General features: G+C 39.6%; 1 protein-coding gene across 3 annotated transcripts; it reads left to right on the forward strand.

The window, feature by feature from the left end:
• Window positions 1–791: 791 nt before the first annotated feature.
• LOC110186235 (uncharacterized) lies at window positions 792–23,129 on the forward strand. 3 transcript variants are annotated; one of them, XM_086840730.1, is made up of 11 exons: window positions 792–910; window positions 2,562–2,690; window positions 13,380–13,640; window positions 18,446–18,552; window positions 20,653–20,762; window positions 20,855–20,933; window positions 21,045–21,142; window positions 21,208–21,399; window positions 21,465–21,607; window positions 21,696–21,841; window positions 22,417–22,669. In XM_086840730.1, exons 2-11 carry the CDS (start codon window positions 2,610–2,612, stop codon window positions 22,529–22,531), a joined length of 1,332 nt encoding a protein of 443 aa, XP_086696856.1. In that variant the 5' UTR covers window positions 792–910; window positions 2,562–2,609; the 3' UTR covers window positions 22,532–22,669. The 3 variants fall into 3 exon arrangements, with proteins under 3 accessions (XP_086696856.1, XP_020810958.2, XP_086696855.1); XM_020955299.2 differs by having other exon boundaries at window positions 21,696–23,129; XM_086840729.1 differs by having other exon boundaries at window positions 793–910; window positions 13,380–13,625; window positions 21,696–23,129.
• Window positions 23,130–23,295: the final 166 nt, after the last annotated feature.

Here is a 23,295-nt window from a genome sequence, read left to right on the forward strand (position 1 = left end):
TGTTTATAGGGATTAATCTTGAATAAGCTTTACGAATTGATGAATACATAACTAGATATGTCTAAATAGTCCAGTTTCTTAATGCAACTCTTATTTTATTTATGTTTTCATTGACAATTTAAAAGTTATACCGTTATTTATGTGACGCTTTTCAACACTCAGTGCTCTCTCGAAATGGATGACACCCCTTTGGAGGCACTGCGCATGCGTGGGCTAAGAGAAACCTGCGGGCGTATCGATTCATTGAAGTCTGCGTTACGCTACAAAAGGCCAACAACCACCGCTACACATGCACTAAACAAAAAAATAGTATACCTTAGTACGAGATAAAGGCTAGTAAAAAAATTATACATTTTTTTAAAATAAAATAAAACTCATAAATTGTAAAATAAAGGATTAGTCATGTTCCAAATTGAGTACTTCAAATCTCTGATTCTTAATGAATTATATTATGATTAGATTATTTTTTTCTCAGTGTTTACTCCTCCAAAGGTTTATTTTTATCAGCAACCGTGTCGAAGTGATAAAAATAGCGAGAGAGCAACTGGGCCAATAAACCAAGAGAGCTCTACTTTACGCGCCAAAGCCATGGCTTAAAATTCTTTTCCCGGCGATATGGCAGCGCTTTCGCTTGGACCGGAAAAGGCAACAAAGCATAAATGGCCAAAACAAACGAAGATGTGCCCAAAAGGGGCCGCAAGAAAAGAGAGAGAGAGTATGAGCGGGAGAAGAAAAAAAGCAAAACAAGCTGCCCACTAAAGCTTGGCTTAGAGCTGTTTCCGTCTCTGCGATTCAGTTGCCAACAAACTCTCGAACCGTCAACGTGTCCAGCGGAAAGTTAAGAGCCAAATTACATTTGGACTTTGTGTTTTACGCGTTTCAAAAGCCAGAATTTCAGTGCGGAGTGCAGGTAGCTGAGTAATAGCAAATAAAAGCAACTTTTCTAAACACACGAAACACATTAAACAAACGCCCCGAACAACAATAAGTAAACAATAAGCTGTTGCGTAAAACTTGTTTTCACGTGTTGCTCACACGTCTGCTCTGCAAAGAGCACAAAATTTATAAAACTTTCAGAGCAACAGAGTGTACGAAAATCAACTAAATAAATAAATACGATTTAATAATATAAAATTACCTGCTGATTATGGTCAACTTCATGCAAATCAAGTCAACTAACGAAATGTGTTCCTAGTTAAAGCTCCAAAATTGTTTTATTTTTTTAGTGCCTGGAATTTGCGCGAATTTGCGAGCAACATTCAGTTTTTTTCTCGCTTCTCTTTGGGTAACTCTCTTTGAATTTATTTACTCTCTTCGTTCAAGCAACTGTCGGTAGCCAAGTTGTTTTTTATTAACTAATAAAAATGACTAACTTTTTGCTGAAAGCTTTAGCACAACTGGAATATTGCACACAGATGCTCGGCTGCATATGAAATCATTTAATTTATGAATGAGAATGGGAAAGGTAATTGCACATAGATCAGTGAGGGAAATATTATGGGTTTGCCTTTATAAATTAATAAGTTATAGTAAATTTAAGCTTTTATATTTTAAAATATAATATTAGTTGTTCTCAGTGTCATTAAATCTTTTTTAGACGTCTGTTCTCCTTCAGAGGTGCGTATGTAGGCGTGTTAGGTATTTCCGCTTGAGTTTGTTGCTAGAAAAGCGAAATAAATCAAATATGTGGGCCGTAAATAACTTCTGTCCGGAATAAATTAAACACAAACTCTATTAATTGCACATGTTCAGCATTGATTTTAATCTAAACTTTAATTTAATTCGTAGTCCAGATAAAAATGCTTAGCATTGACTTTAAACTAAGCCAAAGTAATTCGCAATCTGGGATAACAAATGTCACCTTTCAATATTGATTAGCTACGGATTTGTAGCTTTAATGTCGCATTTCGAGCAAAATGACGTAACTCTGGCGGTGCTTTTTTGTCCGGCAAAACAAACACATTATATATATATATATATTATCAAGCAAACTCGTTTGCGGCATTCCAACTCATTGTTTCATTTGAAACGATTTGCGAAACCCTTTTTTCCGTCTAAACCCGCGGCGCATTCGTCTTGATTTTGGAGTTTATTGGACGCGGTTCAATCGGGTCGGGGTCGCGTCGAAAACGAAATCACAGTACGTGAGAATCGGATGCGTTGCCCCAGATCGGAGGTTAAAAAGTTAATCAGATAAAAAAGGGGCAAATTAAAAGATTAGAAATCCGCTGCGGCGCTGCACTTGTGTCACGTTTGCGTACTTCAAAATTCCTAGAAAGTTATGGCTGTCGAAATCTTGAAATCATCTCAAAAGACTTAGAAAAATGCAGCTGCTGCGATGAAAACGAGGTGATAAATAACTAAGAGAAGATCCGTTCCAAAGGTTAGCTTTTTTGTTCTCAGTACTTTGAGTCACTGCCATGGATGAGTAACTTGGAGGGAATGAATACGAATAAAATAACTATTGACTTGACAGCTGCGTGAGCTGCATGAAGTGGGCTATAATCAGGGGCCACACAATTACTCAATTGGCTGATAAGTGTGTAAATGGGTAATTGCAGCTGCCCAAAAGGATACAACCCGAACGAAAGACTTAGGAAGCGAACGCGATGACGAAAGGCCAGAGCCCAGAAAGCCAGGGAAAATGGCTCCTGCCCATACTGCTGCTGCTGCTATTCGCTGCTGGACAGGTAAGTGAAAGATAATTAGACCACTTTCTGGATGTCCGGAATACCCGGACATTTCACTTTTCATTTGCATACAATAATGTTCTCTCTTTGCGGCCATAAAAACGAGGTTAACTGCCTGCTCTGGCCCAGGCCAGCCATACTTATTACTCGCTTCTATTTCCCTCGGTCTCAGGTCGCCGCGCTGTGCATTTTCCACGGCAATTTTCCAAAGGCAGACAAATTAATGAACTCCACATTGACTGCAGCTGCTGGGCCACTAGTTTATCAATAGCAATAACTCAGCGGCCTTAGTGCCCCCCTGCCTCAACGGGGTCTAACTCCGAATGTGCCACTGACCGATATCTTAACTTTTACCCAACCGACTGCCAGTGCCCCCTCCTAGAAATTGGTCCATTGTTCGTGAGCGCTTCAGGAATGCCTTCGCTCTTGGGCTTTCGGTTTTCGGGGTTTAAGTTCTGATTTGGTTTGGTTCGATTTCAGTTTTTCTCTATGAAATGGCACAAATCTATCATGGTGAGAGTTGCGCTAGGGCTTGGCATCATTTCGAATTAGTTCAAGTCTTGCATTGGTCGATCCCGAGGGGGGTTTTTCATGGGGTTTTCACTATAAAAGTTGTGCTTCTCTGTGTTCTCAGTATTAATGGAAGCCAGGCTTAAATGCTTCTAAAAAGATTTCGAAATTTTCTTGTAATCTATATTTTTTGAAGTCACAAACATTGACTGATGTTTACCACAAACAAAACACTGAAGTAAACTTCCAGTAAACCTCTCAAATACTGATTTTTTGAACTGCTGACCATTTTATTGATTTCCTGACAATTTTGTTGGACATTTATATATATTTTTTGAACATACCGCCCTTGTCTGCGCCCACTCCTGGCCCGAAATTGATAACGGGTCTATTGAACTATCCATTGAAGTCAGCGGCCGAGCGGAGAATGACATCATAAGATGCCAGGCTTTATGGGCGTGGGCGTTGAAATTCGCTCTTTGGGCTTGGCAAACTTGGCTTCAGAAAAAACTAAAAAAAAGAGAATCTCAAGTACAGAAAAAACACAGACAGACGGCCAAGTTAGTTGGCTTTCGGTTAATGCAAAACTCACAAAACCTTGAAGCGTACGTAAAAGCAACGGCAAACAAAACGCAGTCCCTCAGTCTCTCAGTTAATTATCATCCTGAGTTGCAGATAATGATGATAATGATAATGATAATGATGATATAAGTCTGGCCAAAAGGCAGACAAAAATACATGTGTAAGCTGTTGTTTTGTGCGAAAGTAAATCTCCCGTCATGTGTGTACGTGCGTGCTAAGTGTGTGTAAAATTGAAACTTACTAAAGTTAGCTTACGGTTCTCTGCCAGCCCCGCTTTTCACACTCATTAAACAATAAATGAACTAGCGCCTTTTATGCTGTGTTTTCAGTTACTCCACAAAGGTTGTTAACACTCAGGCTAAAAAAAAGACCAGAAGCCAGAAGAAATTTGCATTCGATTGATATTCAGCGAAGGTAAAGCACAACAAAATTCGAGGTCTGATATATTCACATTTCTTTCCTCAAATTGCCACTGAAAATATAAAAAATGAAACACCTTTTAATATAATTATAAGTATTAAACTATTGAAACAAGTTATATAAAAAATATTCCCAATTAAATGGACCTTTTTCTCATCAAAAACCTTAAAAAGCTAGCCCTCTTTTCACACTAATTAATCAATAAAGAACACTTAAACCTTATTCGGTGTGCTTTTGGTTACCCAAAGTGATGGTTAACACCAAGCCCAGAAGCGTATCTTGTCATTCAATAAATTATTCCCGCCATACCCTCCACTTGACATAGAGATGGCCAAAACAAGTCAATGGTTAACTCATTTTAATCGACGTGACGCCTTCTTTTCGCTTTTAAATATAATATTTACTTGCACATTTAGCGAGTGCGTGTAGTTGTTATTTATTTTGTTTGTTTTTGTCATTGCCATGTTTTTGTTGTTACGGGCCATTAAAATCAGTTTCAATGTCACCGCATACCAACAGAAATGTATATATATATACAGAGAGAAACACTCGGAAAGCGAACGAAATATGCTAATTCTCGGAGCCATCCGATTCAATATGAATATATGGCAATCCATACGTATATCTGTTTATAATGACCAAGCCATGTCGTCATGGCTTTGCCCGTAGCTCGGCCAGCAGCCATATACGACAATGCGAGCAACCCACCAACAATCAGCCAGCTATTTATGAAGTAAAAATTTATACAAAATAAGAGAAATAAAAGCGAGAAAAAAGAACAAGAATCTGGCTTATAGTATTTGGCGGGGAATGACGACCACAGGTAGCTTGTGTTGCGGTTAAAAGCTGTGAGCTTCGAGTTAAGTGCTCCGAATTCGAGAAGAAGCCAAACATACTCAGGCAGATTGAGGAAATCTGATCCTTGACTTGTTATAAAAACACAGCTGAAAAAATATTAAAGACTAAACCTACAAAAACTGGGGTTAAATTCAAAATTGCATACAATGATGTTGAGCCAAGGAGTTCGCGACACCTTTGCTGTTTAATTTGCATCTTGAGTTCATTTTTAAGAACTTTAGTTCAGTTTATTAGAACTCTAGAAATGGCATAAGATCATAAATATTTGTCTGCTCTAGAAGCAACACACTAAAATCGAAGCACTCGATATAAACTCTTGCCTGGAGGAGAGAAACTTGAGCTACCCACTTGTTTTATAGTATTTTCCCCCTTTGCGAGGGTATCAAAATAAAACCGCAAAGCAATTCTTGACTGACAAGCACGTGCTCCATCACGACCACTGCCAAAAGGCAATTGAAGTGCCCCACACTGGTCTTAGGCCACTTCCCCAACTGCTGCTCTGTGGTGGTCATAAAACTCATGGAATGCGTATGAATATGTGCTTAAAAATATGATTCATTGTTTACTTTTGAGTTAGTCGCGTATATTTTATTTCTTAGAACTTGAGATGAGGCAGCAGCGGGCAGCATAGTTACTGCTGAGCGATGGGTCTTGAGCTGCTAAACAAAAGACTTAGACAACGAACTCGTTGATTGTCTTGGCCATTTCATTGAAATTCTTAAAGTTCTTGTTTATGATTCCGTATTTAGCTTTTTGTTACCTCGTTTAAGAGTCTGTGTGTGCTAACGGTTCCATGCCAGATACAGTTGGTCGGTTTGGCTTTATCAAAAAGAGCCGGGATTTATTTTTTTTGTTTGTTTGCTGCCTGATAACCGCAGAATGCCAGAATGCATATCGTTCTTAAGCCCGAGTACGATGCTATTATGCTCTAATTAACAGAAAATATGAGCAGGCCGAAGATGGTTACAAAGTGACCACAAAACGCAATGACCGGCTACAATGCAGATGCTGGATGGTCGGGACCTGCAGTGAACAAAATAAAGAGTTAATTGGCTTGGAATTCTTATTAAAATAAAGCTAATGGGATGTATAATAAACTCTTATTCAAATATAAAGGTAACCTATTTAACACACTTAAATTTGAGTAGCTTACCTTTAAGATAATATTGTTTCAGATCAAATTAAACAGTTTTAAATCAAAATTAATGCCATACAGGTCCAAGAAGATCTTTAAAATGATTATATTTATCATCTTACATAGGTTTGATATTTTTACAATATATTTTTTTATGTGTCTGTGGCATCGGGTTGTCCATAAACTGGCAACTGACGACTGGCAACTGGCAACTAAAGACTTGGCGACCGGGGCAATTAGAAGAGCAACCAGTTTGGTCACTGCACGCAACGCCAGATCACAGCACTGGGTTAGTAGTATCGTCGTCGTCTGGTGGATGATGTCTGGACAGGAAGCCGTTCTCGTTGGCCGAATGGGATGGCCATTAGATCGAGTGTGCGCAGTTAGATTCTACAGCTCCTCCATCGGGTTATAACTCATGGGGAGCGCCGGCAGCCAGGAGATGGCCAACAAAAATAGCATGTTTATGTCAACACAGAAACATTTGGCCACGCAAAGGTGTGTGACGGTGCTTTCAATTTAATTTCCCAAGGTGTGTCCTTTAGAAAAGTCTTTGAATAATTATATGACTCTTCCTATATTACTTGTATTATTTGATCTGCTGGAGATATTTTATATGTGTTTCCCATATATACGGCTAACATCAGTGCAGGCTGTGGAAACTAGTCCGTTGAGATCAAATCCAAGCGGATTGGCATATCCGAGCCACTGAGTTGGCGCAATTTAACGCCGCTCTGATCGCACTGTGCGAATTATTTCGCTCAATGCTGTGCGAGTTGGTGTAGCGTGAAATTCATTAAAATTTATGCAAAAGTGTTTGGCATATTGGGTCATCGGCGGTCGCCGGAGAAAGTTCTTTCTTTTGTTTGAGTTTGGCTCGGTTAGCACATTTCGTTATTTGATTAACTTGCATTGTGTTCACCTGCAGCCCGGTTTTATTTTGTTTGCTTTTTTTTCTAGATTTTTAGTTCTTCTGTCAGTTGTAGTCGTCGTCAGTCGACAAAAAACAATTTAGCAATTGTTTCTACCTTTGTTTTTCTGCTCCAGCTTCGGGGCCGGTGGGTAAAAGTAGGTTTTATTCGAAACTAATGGGAAAAACAATTCCCCCAACTCGCTGCACCGCGCCCTGTCATTGAGGCTTAGGCCCGGAAAGTCGCTTCGGGTAATTTTCCAACTCAGTATGGAGCCCAGTTTGCTTTCAAATTCTGTCCGAGATGATGCGCATGGAAAGTGCACATTTATGAAAATTGCAGACACACCGAGGGCTCTTTTTTGTGTTTTTTTTTCGGCTGCTGGGAACTGCTCTCCGGAATCGCTATTTCGTGCAGCTGAAAAAAAAACACAAAAAAATGTCTTTTGGCAGCAATTAAGGCGATGGTCAAAGAAAGTGTGACAACTTTGGAGGTACCATAGTCAGCATCACGATAAGCAATTGTTTCAATCAAACAAATGATGACTGAGGAAAGGTTAAATCAACTTGAAATGGGAAATGAAAGTCAAGTCTCTGAATTCATGTTAATGCTTGGAAATTTGTATAATTTTTGAAGTATAGCTCAAACTTTTAAACCTTAAACCTTAAAATTCCATTGTCAAATTTAAAAGTGCTATCCCCAGATAATATAAAGCTATTAGTAAATGATAAATTTTATGTAAAGTATATTTCCTGAAAAATTATAGAACTTAAATCATATTTTATTTAAACGAAAGCCAAAAGCAGCAGATAATTAATAATGACTGGACTTTTGGCTAAGAAAACAAAGGCTAATTCAATTAAAAACCTTTTGTAAGCAGACCTCTTCCAAAAAATTATCAAAATTAAAAAGGCCTGAAACCCACATAAATGCATAATAAAAGAAATTTTTAAGTGAATGAAGATGCACTGCTATTAACCAAATTATCACAAAAAAGATTGAACTCGACATTGAGATAAAAAATTATCAGATCGAAACTCGACTTCAAATTAGAATTTTTGTTTGAGAAAGCTAAGTACGTACCCTCTATACTGAGCTACCAAAGAAAGCTAATTCAATTAAAGAAAACTTTCAAAACATTCCCGTCCCTTGTAAACCTTGAGAATAGAAAGTACTTAGCATAATTTCCACGATGGTCAAAGCGAAACTCATTAAAAGTAGCTGCTGTTTCTGGGATTCCTCAGACATCGATAAATAAGCAACATAAATAACCAACAGCGAGCACCGTTTTGGAATGTTGTTCAGTAATAATTTTTTGAAGAAGCTACATACAAAGCTCCTCTATTAAGAGGCCTTTCAACAAAAGGCCAGGCCAGCCCAAAACCCAACCCGACCCACGATTTTTTGGACTCAAAGGGAGCCCGGGGGGAATGGACAAGTGCTTATTATTATTATTATATTAGTGCTACGACAGCGTTTCATTATAAGCCGCACAATTGACCCGCCGACTGGAGGCAGGTTCAGGTGGCAGATGGGTCGCCGTAGAACGTGCAGAGTCGCTGACAGGGTCCACAAATCCAAAGGTGGGGCCAGTCAGATACACTCAGGAAAAATATAGACAAGAAAACAATAACTTTAATTCACTATATTCTATGTGAAAGAAGAAGAAGTTGTATTTTTATAATGATCGCTTGGATTAAAACATTACAGCTTTACATTCTATGTATAAATTGCAATTTATTTAATGAACGCTTGTATTAAAACATTACAGCTTAAGGGCCTCTACGAAATAGTTCTTAAAACAGCTTAGAAAGTCTATGTAGAATCCCCTTTTTGTAAGTTTTCCTGGATGTATTTTCCAAGTGTATCTGTGCCGAGTTAAAGCCCATGGACGTGCCATGGAATTAGCGCGTCAGAACATCAATGGAAAAAGCGCGCCGGCAATTGAAATTTAATTGAAGCCACGGCGACATTAATTGCCGGCTGCTTTTCTTCCCCCATTTTTTTCCTCAAGGAAAGACCTCGAGTTCGCCTTCGATTTGGAGTTCGTGGTTGTTTATCTGCTGGACCCTAGGAAGATAAAACCGTTGGAAAACCCTTTCAGCTGTCACTCGGCTGGTCGCTTGCATTATATAATCAGGCAAAGCTCGGAACGGGTTTGGCCGCGTCCGTTGTCAGCTTCATTAAGCTTTTTCGACCAGGCGAAGCTCCTCCACTGTGGAAACTGTGGCCAAAAAGCCACAGTCTCAGCCTCTCAGCCTCTCAGCCTCGACCATAAATACGCTCCGCATCTGGCCGTACTGTATAGTATGTTAAGCCAAGTTAAACGGCAATTTATGCGCTGCCAGCGAAAATACCGTGACAATTTGCAATCAGCAACAGTCGGAGCTGGACCCAAACTCACGGGCCAAGCTCTTGGCCATCTGAGAGCTGGCTCAGCTCAGTCCGGCTCAGACTTTATGTTATAATTTAGCCAGAGTTGAGCTTTATTGCCTGAGCGCCACATAGCGGAAATTCAAATGCACACGAAATATGTCGAGAGCAGCGGCCTGACAGTGGTCAACTTTGAGTTAGCTCTTACATATTTTCATTAAATTAAGAGCTTAAGGCATTTATGTCTCATGCTGTCGATCAAGTATAAAATAATGGGAAAGCACAAGCATTTAATTTCTTATTCAATTATGCATTAGCTTGAATATTTTGTGACCACAGTGCAGCTCCGCTCCTTTTGTTATTCGCTGGTTTTTGGTTTTGCGCTTCTAATCCGAACTGCACATGCTTTTGGCATATGTTTTGCCAATCTATTTTGGCCAACTATGCGCAGCTGCAGCAGAAAGGCTCCCTGGCGATCGTATCGCTCAACTAGAAAACTCAACCCCAAAAAAATGGCAACAAAAAATAATAATAAAATCGGCGCAGGCTCTTGCGAAATATTTAAGTTAAGGCCCAATCGGGCACATAAAGGTAACACACCCAGACTGGCTGGCATCGTATAGTAAATTGAATGGAATTAGCCGTGCACATAAATCACAATCACATTTAATTGCCCGGCAGAAAGAGGTGATCAAGTTGTAGTCCCCAATTCGGCATGGGAAGCAGCGGGACTTACCATAAGAATGGATATTCATATAGGAAGGCCTCTCTAAGGCACCTGCTATTTTATGCAAAACCTTTCAGCTTCTTTACAAGTTTTTAATGGCCCTAAATGAATTCAATAAAACCCCACCATAAATCCCATTGTGGCTTTATGCTACTCCATATAACATAGCCTCTGGCTGAATTTCCCAGGCCTCACAAGACTCATTTTTCACTTAAGCTCTTGCAGTTTTGTCATTCCTAAGCAGATAATTGCTTGCAAAATAAAGAAAAAATAAAGAGAAAAACAAAAACTGCCGGAGAAACAGTCAGAGAACGGGGCAAACAAGTTGGCCTTCCTGTACTAATTGCCCACGTCACTCGGCTTAATAGTTAAACAGCTTAAATGCGGCGGGGCGAACACTTTTGGTTTATGGCCTGACCCCTTGCAGCCATATAAATCACCATTCATTCCATTGCGAGCTCCCCTTAATGATCCTGCCCAAACCGAGCTCAAGTTCTGAGCTGACTTCCAGCTGCGTTTCGATTTTATTCCATGGTTTAAAGACACTCAGGACAGGAGTGCAGCCAGCTATGGTTTTTGCTTATTTTTAAATATTAAAATATGAAACCATTGAAGTTTGCCATCAAGTCAGAAATCTATCATAACTAAGCTTAAAATATTCGCATTTTTTTATACGATATTTGTATATCACAATTTAGTCCATAAATCACAATTTCAAAATCTCATAACTCAGCCAAAGATTTATTATTTTGAATTCAAAAATCGTTCCTATGTTAGTTTTTTTAAGCTTAATAAATCTGCATACTCAATTAAAAAAATAAATAAATTGAATTTTTTGTCAATTTTAACGATATAACCCCTTATAACATTTTGAAAATTTCGAAAAAATTTTCATAATTTATATTTTGTACGGACATGGCTAGATCGATTTAGCTGTTGATGCTGATCAAGAATATATATGATTTATAGGGTCAAAAATGATTTCTTTACTTGCTTACAAGCTTTACCGTGCAAGTGAATTAAAATAGGAAATAAGAAATAAATATTTTATGTAAAATACAAAATTAAGGAAGTAATTTTTGTTCCTCGGAAATGCACACAACTCCGCCTTAGAAAATAAGACAAAAACCGTCATCACTGGCTCGCCTTGGTGTAGGAATTTATTTTGAATAATCACTCGAGACATTAGCTGCAGTGTCCTGCGGGGAAAATCCATCAAGCTGGTGTGCCGCAACATCGACTCCGATTCCGATTCCTTTTCCGACTCCCCCTGAAACTCATTGGCCATGGCGTGACTGGCAGCGCAAGTGTCTAATTGTGTTTGGGTTTCCATTTTCCATTTTCCATTTTGTTAGCGGGCCAGCCACAATCAGAGCGTGTTGCATAATACAATGGCCAAATGCTGTACGAATCAGTACGATTTTTGTACTTTTTGTGATTATTTTTTTTGTATTTGTATTTTTAAAGCAGCAGACTGCTATTTTAACAAGCCGCCGCACATTCGAAACGATAGTGAAACGAGCATGCAAAAACTATTTTAATTGACTGCCGTAGCACTGCAGTTGGCGAGAAAACAGAAACGGGCGGGAAAAAAATGCAAAAATCCATGCAAAACAATTGCCTTTTGGCGTAGCGACAAATTGTCATGGGAGTTCCAAGCTCCGAGCTCCAAGCTCCCAGCTCCAAGCTCACAGCTGCAGGCTCCCAGCTCCGATCTCTCATGTGACCCTCGCGGCGCATTGAACTCCCCGATCGGTGCGGCGGAGATCCGTCGCAGGCCTTTCATTGTCTCCAATCTGGGATTAAAGTGGCCGGCGGCGCATTGAGATGCAATAAATTGCTGATGGCATGCAAAGTGGATGTTCTAGTTGAAAGCCATAGAAAGTGGCACACTGGCCAACATGTTTTTGGCACTGTCAGCGCTTCCAACACCGTCCAACATCCAACTGGGTCACCTGGCTGCATTTCACCTGATGCACAGTAGCCGCCTCCTCCGAGCTCAATCGAGCGCGAAATTAATTGCTTCAATGACTGAACAAAATTTCATATCATATTTTTGTGTTTTTGGGGTCGCCAAAGGGTGGACTGTGGCTGCTGCCGGTGCTGCTGATGCTTTTTTGAAAGTAAATATAAATCAAAGGCCTTTCGCCTTGGACAGGCTCTCTTTGCAGTGGAATACCCCAAGGGCCGGTGAAACGTGAGCCGTGTTGGACCACAAAAGGCGGCGTCTGGGCGATTGTCATGACATGACTTACTTAAGTTTGGCGGGGCTTATCTAGCGCCTACACTCGGAGAAAAACCAATGATTTGAAAGAATTATATAGGCTTTTTAGGTTTCTATATTCTTTTCACAGAAAACAAGTTCATGTCCTAAGTCTTTTGATTTCCAGCTTGTTTTTCATGTTATTTATTTGAAAAAATAAATGTAATCTTTTGAAAATCTAATTAGATGTGTAAAATAATCAAATCCCAATGATTATGTAAACAAAATCAAATACCTGGCACTCTTTTCTTACACAAAATCCACAAATATCCGCATAGCTTGAGAAAAAATCATCAAATACATAAAGGAACTGAAACCGCCGAATATTTCCAAGAATTTTTTTGAGGTTTACGAGGTCATTGTGTAACTTTAAGTGTATCAACTCTGTTCTGGGCAACTGCCTTGCCGTTCCCTAACGTTCTGTGGCTCTGAAGCTGGAGCACAAATTCAATTATCACGACGGAGCGACAGCGGACCAAGTCGAGCTGGCCAATAAATTATCTTAGAGCCAAATGCCTTTGACAGTGCGCTGTAAGCCGAGAGCTGAAAGCCGAGAACTGACCCAAAACGTGCAGAACTTTGGCAGCTGTGTTGGCCCAAAGTTCTATGGGCAATCTCCGGGTCCAGAGCGCTGCCTTTTGCCTTTTTGCAATTAATTGCCACCACTCGTCGTACAGCTTGGACCCGGGCTCTTTGGCTTCCCATTTAAAATTAATTTGAATTTTCCTCTTTGGCTGCTGTTTTCACTATTTGTCCAATGAGTTGGCATTAATTTGCGAGACCATGTTTTTTTTTTTATGTCTGGTGCGTTAGCCAAAGCTGTTCCCAGGGTCCAGAAATCGGGTCAAAGTTATTAACCGAAGAAGCTCTACATTAGTTTAACGCTTTTCGCATTTCGTATTCATTGCAGGTCAGCACACAGGAACCGCCAGCGGCGCCGGGTGAGTTTGCTCCCCATGTCACCGCCACTTGCAAGGCGGGCACGATGAACATCAAGGTCAAGATGAGCTCCGGCTACACGGGCGCCGTCCATGTCCGGGACTACCGCACGCCCGGCTGCATGGCCATGGGCGATGGCAGCGACTCGGTGGCCTTCAGTCTGAATCTCTGGGCCAAGCAGGGAGCCAGTGACTACTGCGGCATCCTGGTCAGCAACGTGAGTGGAAGCAATGTAAGCATAACCCCCAGCGCTTTTCTAATCGAATTAATAAATTAACCCTGACATAAACTTGACGTTGAATGATAGAGAAAATATGGGAATATAGAAGGAGCCTAGTCTGGCAATTAAAACAAGTTGAATTTTGTGGGATTTAAATGTTATACTATTTGTTTGAGAACACTTTTCATCAGCACTATAAAATAGTCTCAAATAAGATAATCATTATGTATTTCCATGAGAGACTACACTCAAGCCAAACAATGTGCACAACAAATTTGCTATAATGCTAGAACAGTGCGAAAATTACTGCCAAGAGTACGCAAATTTTGGCATTTAATTGAGTGCGAAATTATAAAGGAGACTTGAAGCACACTAATCCAATTTTATCCGGTCTTGCCACCCAGTTACTCACGCAGCCAGCAAGTTCGTGTCTTAAGTCTTTCGTTTACCGCCGACCGCCGACCGCTTGACAAATGGCAAATTAATTTTGTCAGCCAGGCGACTTTAGTTTGCAAATTACCACCAAAATTTCAGGCAGTCAACTGGAGAGTGAGAGATGAAAAAAAGCCACCAACTGTGAACTATGAGGCAATCGCAGGCAGCTGGAAAACTGCCGACCCGAGACAGGGGCCACAGAACAGAGACTGGAAACTGCACAAAACTGACTGAAGACTAGAGTCTGCAGAGAGAGACCTGAGTCTGAGACCTTGTCTGGCTAAAAAGGGCACGCATGCGCATAAATTTTGAGCCCGCCTATCGGCCATGTACTTGAGTCTTGGCCCCAAATCAACGCAAATCAGCAAAAGGCCAGGGGAAACGATGGACTGACTGGTCGGTCGCTAGCTCGTCTATATAGTAACGATGGCAATAAAAATCAAGTTTAATCCTACGTGCATCACAGGCGTTGACAGGCAGCGACTGCAATTCCGTGTGGGTCTGGCTCTTACTCTGATCCGGCTTTGGCTTTTCCACACGCACTCGCAACAAAGCCAGACAAAAGGCAAATCGCATTAGCCATAGTCATAGTCCAAGTCAGAATCGGACTCATCCCATCCCAGTCCCAGTCCTAGTGCGTGGAAATGCAAATTATCCAGAGGGCTGGACGCCAGATGCTTATAAGTACAAGCACATACAACATTATTAATTGCAATGTCAAATCCCACCGACCGCACCCTGTATTCCAATTTTTACCTTTTGCCCTGCCTTGGCACTTTTTCGCTCTCTCTCCCCAGAAAACTGGAGCCCAGCTTCAGGGCCTGAACTTCCTCTTGCAAAATAAAAAAAAGGGGAGGTCCCCCATAAAATTAAATCACGCTTATCGCAACTGAGGCTGGGATTTTATTTTTATATGAACACAAACACGCATATAGCTAGATGTTTATATGTAAGTTCGTACAGTAAAAGGTCGGCAGAGTCAACTTTTACAAAGGTATAATGCATATTAATGATTAAAGAGATATACAACCTTGTTATAAATAGTATTTAGAGATTTTCTTTTAAAAAATATGCTAAATTTTTTTGTGTAGGTTATATTAAGACTATTATACCTTTGCAGAGTAATATTCTTTTAATAAGAAGCATTTTATGCTGTGAAATATTCATTTCCGACCCTATGAATCATATATATTCTTGAACAGCATCAAAACCAGAATCGATCTAAGCATGTCCGGTGAAAAATATAAATTTTTCAAAATTTTTCGAAATTTCATAAGGCGTTACATCATTAAAATTGTCAAAAATTGACGAAAATTTTAATTTTCTAAAATATTAAAATGAGTAAGCAGATTTATTCATCTAATAAAAACTAGCATAGGAACGCTTTCCGAATTAAATTTAATGCTATTTTGGAAAAGATTTGAGATCTTTAAAATTTGATTTTATGAAAAAATTTTCCTATAAAAATATTAATAAATATCCAATAAAAAAAATGCGCAGATTTTAAGCTTAATTATGATCGATTTCCCATACGATCCTATAATTCAATTTCCAACTGCAAGGATATATAAACTTTGGCTTTCCGATGTTAGTTTCCTTTCTTGTTTTTTAAATATTTCCTAATGATTTCTAGTAGTGATCAGTCCTTCCTGCCATCCTTTACTGTACCTTAATGTTTGTTGGCTTTTGTGACTGGGAGTGCCTTGGCAGCTCGCGCCGGCGTCTAGCTTCAACTTCAGACTGCTGATTTCACATGCCCAGACACGGCTTTCCACGCTTCGGCTTTGACAGCATTCCAAGCCGTTGTCGAGGCTGTGATGTGGCTTAAATCCGAGTGGGCCATTGTTGCGGCTAGTGCGTGGAATTTGTGTCAAAAGAATGTTTTTGTGCGGCGGCAATTTCGATTCTATTTCTTCGCTTGGCGAATATTTTGCGAGCGGCTTTAATTGCTCGCCAAATGCCTTTTGGGCCAGCGACATTGCTGCTGTTGATGATGCTGCTGATGTTGCTCTGACCTTGGCTAGATGAATGCAGACTGCAGTCTGCCGTCTTGGCCACTTTCGCCCTTGTTGAACCCACCACTCTGGCCAAAACAAAGCACGGCCTGGCTGCTAGCTGGCAGAGCATGAAATTGGCGCTGACAATGGCCAAGACGCCCAGCTATTTTTACATAAAGTTCAAGACGCTTTGCGGCTGCTGGCGTACTTGAACTTATTTCTTATTACCAGCACCATTATTGTTATTACTTTGAGTGGGTTTTGCTTTGGCTGCCATAATCTGGCTTTGCTTTGGTTCTTTGCCACAGCCCCATTATATATATTTAAATGTTAATTGCAAATGCAATGGTCGGAGATAGAAATAGAGATGTAGGCAGAGAGGACCCGAGGCAATTTGCCATCAGGCAATTTCAACACATTTTAGCCAGGTAATGGGAGTTACTTTTATGGAGGTTTACACTGAGGAAACATGAGTCTTTGAAGAAATAAATTTACAAATGTATTCAGTAATGTATGTTCTAGTTGTCTAGGAATATAATGTATTCCTTTAGGTGGGTAATTTACTTGATTGAGAATGACTTTGGCCTGAAGAAAAGACTTAAATATATTTAAGTTACTATAGAAATATTCTCAGTTAAAAGGGCATATTCTAGAAACTTAGATCTGAAACTAAGAACTTAATATTCCTCTGTGTGCATGGGGGAAATCAACTTTGCCATTTTCTTGGCTTTTGATAATAAGTAGATAATGAGCTCATCCGCTGCGGCATGCAACTGCGTGATGCATGAGTTGGCCAGCAGATTGTGACATCATTGCTGTTGGCCAATAGTCCAGCGATTCCATCCATTGGATGCGAGGTATTTATAACTGCTGCGATATGTTTGTGTTTATTTGCTAACCGCTTCAACTAAGCCCCTGACCAGACACTAATCAGGCAGACCCATTCATCGGCAATGCTGGCCACATTTAATACCGCAAACATGTGGAGGCGTGGACCATTAAACCAATAACAACGAGATAAAATAATAAAATAAAAAATATATTCACACATTTATATATATATTTATATACCTCTAACACACAGCAGAGCAAACTGGTTTGACTGGCAGCTGGCGGAAAATGTAAGCAATGTAAGCCACACACTCAGAAGTGACAAAGAAACTTGTACTTTTTGTACATCTTTTTATGGAAAGCTGTTCGATGGCAATTGCGATTTGCGGGTCAAGGCCAATCGATATATAATATAGGAACGATCAGCAGTCAGTATTACAAAATACTTTAGTCTCTTGCTTAGGTAAACACAGTTAGATAATCGCAATTACCGCTGGAAAAATCTTGGCCAGCGAAGCGCAGAGATTCTTGGAACCGCCTTCCTCCATCTGCAGTCACATGCCGCTGCACAATCCACTATCCACAATCCGCAGCTGCATCTTGCAGATGATATTCAAAATGAGCTTAAAATAATTACCGAAAACCATGATAGCCATAATGGCCTGAGCATAATCAAGCAGCCGGAGCAGCAGAAGGAAGGAAAAACAAATAGAGGGAAAAGCGAGGAAAACCGAGGAAAAGCCAAGAGCCAAGGAGCTGGAGGAGCTGAAGGAGGAGGAGAAAATAAACAACTTGAAAATGCGTCACACTTGGCGGCATTTTGCATTTCCTCGTTGTGCGATTGCATCATGTGACAATTAACATGCCACAAGTGCAAGTTGCAGCCATGGTCGCGAGGCAGCCACTTACACTGGAGGGAATTTTTTTGCATTAACAATTATTTTTGCAGGCAAGCAATGTAGAACATTTCTATAAAAATACATCTCTAAAACAATTTAATGCTTCTGAGAAAAGTAAGAATAAATGATAGAGAAGGAATAAGGAGTTAAACTTAATGTATCAATAAATATATATTTAGGGTATTTACCTCCAGTAGAAATAAATTTATCACATACTTCAAAGATTTTCTTCAAGTGCTTTGGCTTCACTTAAGTAATTTCATGGTAAATTATATTCTGAGCTTGTCAGAATTAATTGACTTAACTTCTACAGAATGTATTTATTTATTTAGCAATCTGAAATGCAGTTACAAGATAGTATTCAGATTTTTTTTTAACAAGTTGAAATTCAAATTATTATATTAAATTACCTAAGTAGGACAGTTTTTCTCCCAGTGCCAACAGTCGGCCTCGATCCTTTGCTCCTGTTTTATGGTCAATGCCTGAGCTGGCCTGAGCATAAATTGGAACCTAACTTGGGCTTTTCCAACCAATCAACATTAACGTCATGGGCATAAACTTTTAATAACCGGCAATTAAACGGTGATCTCCCCCTAAAAAAAACAAACCGCATCTCTCAACCCTTTCTCCCCCTTTTGATTTCCATCCCCCGCAGCGAACCGAGGAGCGTTCCATTCAGCTGGCCGTGCGTGTGCACAAGACTCTGGAGCTGGCGGACGATAAGTTTTATGTGATTACCTGTGGCAAATCGGGCTTTGCGCGGTAAGTTTCTTACACTTTACGAAATATTTACCAAGAACTTAAGTCGTTTTACTTTTAAGTACTGTTAAAATCATAAGAATAGGATAGCATCGCCTTGAAAATATTTAACTAACCATTTATAATGTCAAGTAGACATATTAGAAACCTCAAAAAAGATTAAACATTTTAAATGAACGAAGTGACTATTTTAAATATCAAATTGGAGTTAAAAAGGATCCGAAATAAAGCGTAAATCGATCATAACTAAGCTTATATTAAAAACGTCTTAAAAGACTTGACGTTTTAAAGGAACGAAGTGACTATTTTAAATATAGAATTGGAGTTAAAAAGGATCTGAAATAAAGCGTAAATCGATCATAACTAATGTTATAATATTGGAATTCTTTGAATTGATATTCATCAATATTTTTATATGACAATTTTAACGAATTGTCAAAAATTAAAATAATCATAACTAAGCCAAAAATGCATTAATTTCAAATCGGAAAGCTTTTCTGTGCTAGTTCTTATAGTGCTAACCAAACTGCATATAAAGTTTTAAAATTTAAGAAATTCAATTTTTGGTCAATTTTTGACAGTTTTAATGATGTAACCCCTTATAAAATTTTAAAAATTCCGAATAAATTTCAAAAATTTTTGTTCCACCGGATATGCCTAAATCGATTCGGCTTTCGATGCTGATCAAGAATATATATGATTTATGGGGTCGGAAATGACTACTTCACTGTTTTGAAAGCTTCTGACTGAAATTAGAATACTCTGCAAGGGTTTGTTCCCATTTTTTCTTCCTGTGCAATGCGAATCCAAATCCAAATGCGACTGCGACTGCGGATGCTTAGCCTGTCTAGACAATTGCACTTAAGTTCTTCTTAAGTTTCGACGGTAATTTTTTGGTCAGGCTTCCGTCAGTCCAAAGTGCTTTGCCAATTTTAGGTGCCGGCCGAGAACAAATGGATCCGCAGAGCAAATTGTGCTGACCAGCGATGGTTTTATGGATGCACGTAGGTGTTGCTTTGCCATTGTTCGCGTTTCGCTCCATCAAGGCCATTGAGCTCTTGGCCACAATTCGATTCTTTCACTCAATCACCTCATTTGTGCGGGCAAATCAGCACGAAGAATAAAAGCTACTACACCCAAGGTAGGAAATTCCCGAAAAAATCAAAAGAGAGTAGAATAATCAACACAATTTTTTTAGTGCTCACTTGGCAGCAGTTCAATTAACGGTAAACGTCTGGAGAGGGCCCCGATAATCATCTTGAGGTGAACGAAAAACAATTTAATTTACCTTCTCGCCTAGCGGCTCATTTGCATAATGCCAATGACTCCGCTCAACTCACCAACTTGCGACTTACGCAAGTATTTCCCAAAGAAAGAGGCGCCAATATGTATAAAAAAATAAAAATAAAACAAAAAACCAACCTCGGTTGGGAGATGGGAAATAAAAATGGCATTAAAAACGGTTTTCCAAAAGCGATGCGCTCTGTTAAGCCCGGAAAAAAGGCAAAGAAATTGTTAACAGAATATGTGTAGTAAACGCAAACATTAAAATCGTGCCAGCCGGTGTACAAGGCAAACAACAAATAGTTTTAGATGTTTTGCCCACATGTACAGTGAACACATGAAGTGCACAGTGGAGCCTATGAGTATAGTCACCACAGGTAGTATAGTCAGAGTCATCTTTAAGCCAGTAAATAAAAAAGCTTGCAACCATAATTCCATCCACAAAGACCCATTAAAATGCAAAGATTTACAATATAAATTATATATTAAAACATTAATTAAATGTCTTGTTAGTTATATTAAATAAGTTCAATAAATTTTTATGAACTGTAAAATAAATGTTTTGCAAGTTTTTATTACTCTTTTTTATTTCAATCGCTGTTGTTTTCCCGCCCATTTGGCCCACAAATGCAACTACCTATAGCGCAATGACCGACAATTGCAGTTGCATAATTTGCGATTGCAAGTTGGCAAAGCCCAAAGCTTTTGGCTCTATTGGTTATGCTTTTAATTAGCCCCTGGCGCAGAGAGTAATTACAGAGCATAATTTGCACCGTTAGTAGCCAGCCCTCTCATGTTTGCTACCTTTTTTCTTTCCAGCGATGACAATGCCCATGTGGTGCTCAAGTTCCTGGAGAATGATCATCGGGTGCGTGAGACGGTCTATGGCCACCAGTACAAGATCCGAGCCGAGTTCTCCAAGCCAAACGGTGGGTAGTCTTGGCCCTTGGGCACTGCTTTCTAAGTTGGTAGTTAACGCTGTATTCTATACCCTGTTATTAATTCCATTTCCAATCATCAGATACCTATGGCCTGCGAGTGGGTAACTGCTTTGCCTTTGACAAGAAGAACAGGACCCAAAAGCTCACCGATGATAGCGGGTAAGTGGGATATTTAAAAAACTATAAACTTGAATTACAATTTAAACACTTAACTTAGATAAAAAAGTGAAGGTAGAAGCAACTTTACTTATACTTTCTTATTCCCTGTAGCTGCCCCTATGACAAGAATATCATCAGCCGGTTTGTGCCCACAGCAGATGGACGAGCTGCCGAAGCGGTGCTTAACTCGATGTTCAAGTTTCCCGAGGGTATTTCCATCTAATCCTTGCCTAAGGCATCAAGACTCTAACTTTCCCTCTGAATTTCTCTCTAGGATCCGAGGTGCATCTGCAGTGCGATGTGATTCAGTGCTATGGTCGCTGCGTGGAGATCGATGACTGTAATGATGTGGCTTTGGCCGGATTTGGCAAGGGCACCAATGGACCCAGAAAATTCGGTCCCAATGAAGAGGGTTCCAGCCTGGCCGGAACCACGGTCTTTGTGCTCGATCCCAACGAGGCCAGATGTGAGTTTATTTGCTAAAGTTGTTGTGTTATTTATGATATTTAAACTATCTCTATGTGAGAGCAGTGATCTCGGGAAATTGCGAGGATGGCATTCGACCCAGTTGGCTGCTGTGGCTGACCATTACTTTGGGCGTTCTCTTCCTGATCATGCTGCTGATGAACATCTTCCTATGCACCGCCATGAGCTGCAGTTGTGCTAACACAGAGGTAATAAATATAAGCAAATGCTAATCCAATCCCTAAAAGTACCCCTCATAAATTTTGAATAAATCTAAACAAATATAAATTCTTGCAGATAATCGAGAAGGAGCCATCGATCATCGAGGAGTACGATCCGTATCGCAGTTGGCATGGCAGTCAGTACGGTTCAAGGTATTCGCTGCACGGCAGGGATGCCCACAAGGGATACACCAGCGGTGGCTCCACGATACACTCAAATAGGTCTGATAGATATTAAGATGCCTCTACAAAAAAACAAAAAATACGTAAAAAACAACACACACACACACACACGACACACCTCTATTCTACAACTCAAAATGCATCTATTTTCTGGTAGCTGCGGAGCCACACACACAATACAAAAGCATGCCAACAAAGTATCTTATATCTGCGTATCTCTATGTATCGTATATATATAAAAATCTCTGCCCAGCTGGACAACAACACAATCGATCACAAACAAACAGAAAAATCCAAAAACAAAACCATAGAATGAACAACCATTTCGTGCCTAGTAACTGAAACTGTAATTAACCGATAGTAACTTGCATTTGTCTACCGGTAATCACTAACTCTCTCCCTCCCACTAAACCTATGCTACAGCGACTATAATTTCCAGCCTACCCATACTTAAATTAAATTAAACAAAAAAATAGAAAACAAGAAAAGACAATCGAATGACTAACCGCCAATTTGAATGAGTTGCTAACCAATCTGTCTTGACTCCCCACTATCTGCAATTTGAAATTGTATTGTATTGTATTAAATCCAACCTTATCCAACGTACTTCGAAGGTCGATGCCAATCGATAACGATAACGATTATGCCATCGTGCATTCGCGTCCAGGCTCTAGACATTCCACGTTACACGGACAGCGCGCCCATCGGGGACCGCCCAGTAATATTTGAAAAGATCCCAATAGGAACGATAGGAACGCGACAATAATGAACGCTAATTCTATAAGTTAGTTTAAGTTAATCAAGGGGTGTCAAAGAAATAGCTGGAAAGTACAAAACAACCTGAAAAGGTGTCTAAAGTATCTCTAGCCATTTCAGTGACACTCCCCACATACCCAAATGTATGTCTCCCCTTTCCCCATCTCTCGAACTTGAGTCTCAAATGTACATAACTATGTGAAAATTCTCGCCCTGCCCTGCAAATTTTCCAAATTTCTCCAGAACGAACGTTAGGGATGATGAAGCCGCTGTAAAATACTAAACTAAACGTACTAAAGTTCTCTTTGCCTAATTTTAATTGAACCACTTAACATAAGTCATTAGTCTGTCATAAGTGCGAACGAATGTGTATTAGTGAAATGTTTCAACTACTTGTGTAACTTGTAAAAATAAACAAAAGCAGGCCAACAAAATTAATTTAAATTAAAAAAAGCTACAGTATAGTCTAAAATGTTAAGAAGCGAACAATTTGGCAAATGCATTAAACGTACGAATTGTAATTAATTATAAATTTAATGATTTAATTTAATAAAAAACTAAAAAAGAAAAAGGGACTATATTTTTACTCTGCGAAGGGTGGGTAAAATATTACATATTGAACTACTATTGGAGCATCTCAAAACCAGCATGGAGAAATGTCTGCCTGCTGCTGTATATTTTTTAATAATATTATTATTTTTTATTTTAGCCAAACACAATGAAAAGTTGTCCCAGAA

Source organism: Drosophila serrata, unplaced genomic scaffold, assembly GCF_035046125.1.
Source record: "Drosophila serrata isolate PLE 108 unplaced genomic scaffold, ASM3504612v1 contig_382, whole genome shotgun sequence".
Taxonomy (NCBI): Eukaryota; Metazoa; Arthropoda; class Insecta; order Diptera; family Drosophilidae; genus Drosophila; species Drosophila serrata.

Bases quoted from the DNA above. Each gene is read 5' to 3' on its own strand.
- LOC110186235 (XM_086840730.1), top strand. From the start codon at position 2,610: ATGACGAAAGGCCAGAGCCCAGAAAGCCAGGGAAAATGGCTCCTGCCC. The intron at 18,553-20,652 runs GTAAGTTTCTTA...TTTTCTTTCCAG, and splicing joins GGCAAATCGGGCTTTGCGCG to CGATGACAATGCCCATGTGG. The intron at 21,608-21,695 runs GTAATAAATATA...AAATTCTTGCAG, and splicing joins GCAGTTGTGCTAACACAGAG to ATAATCGAGAAGGAGCCATC.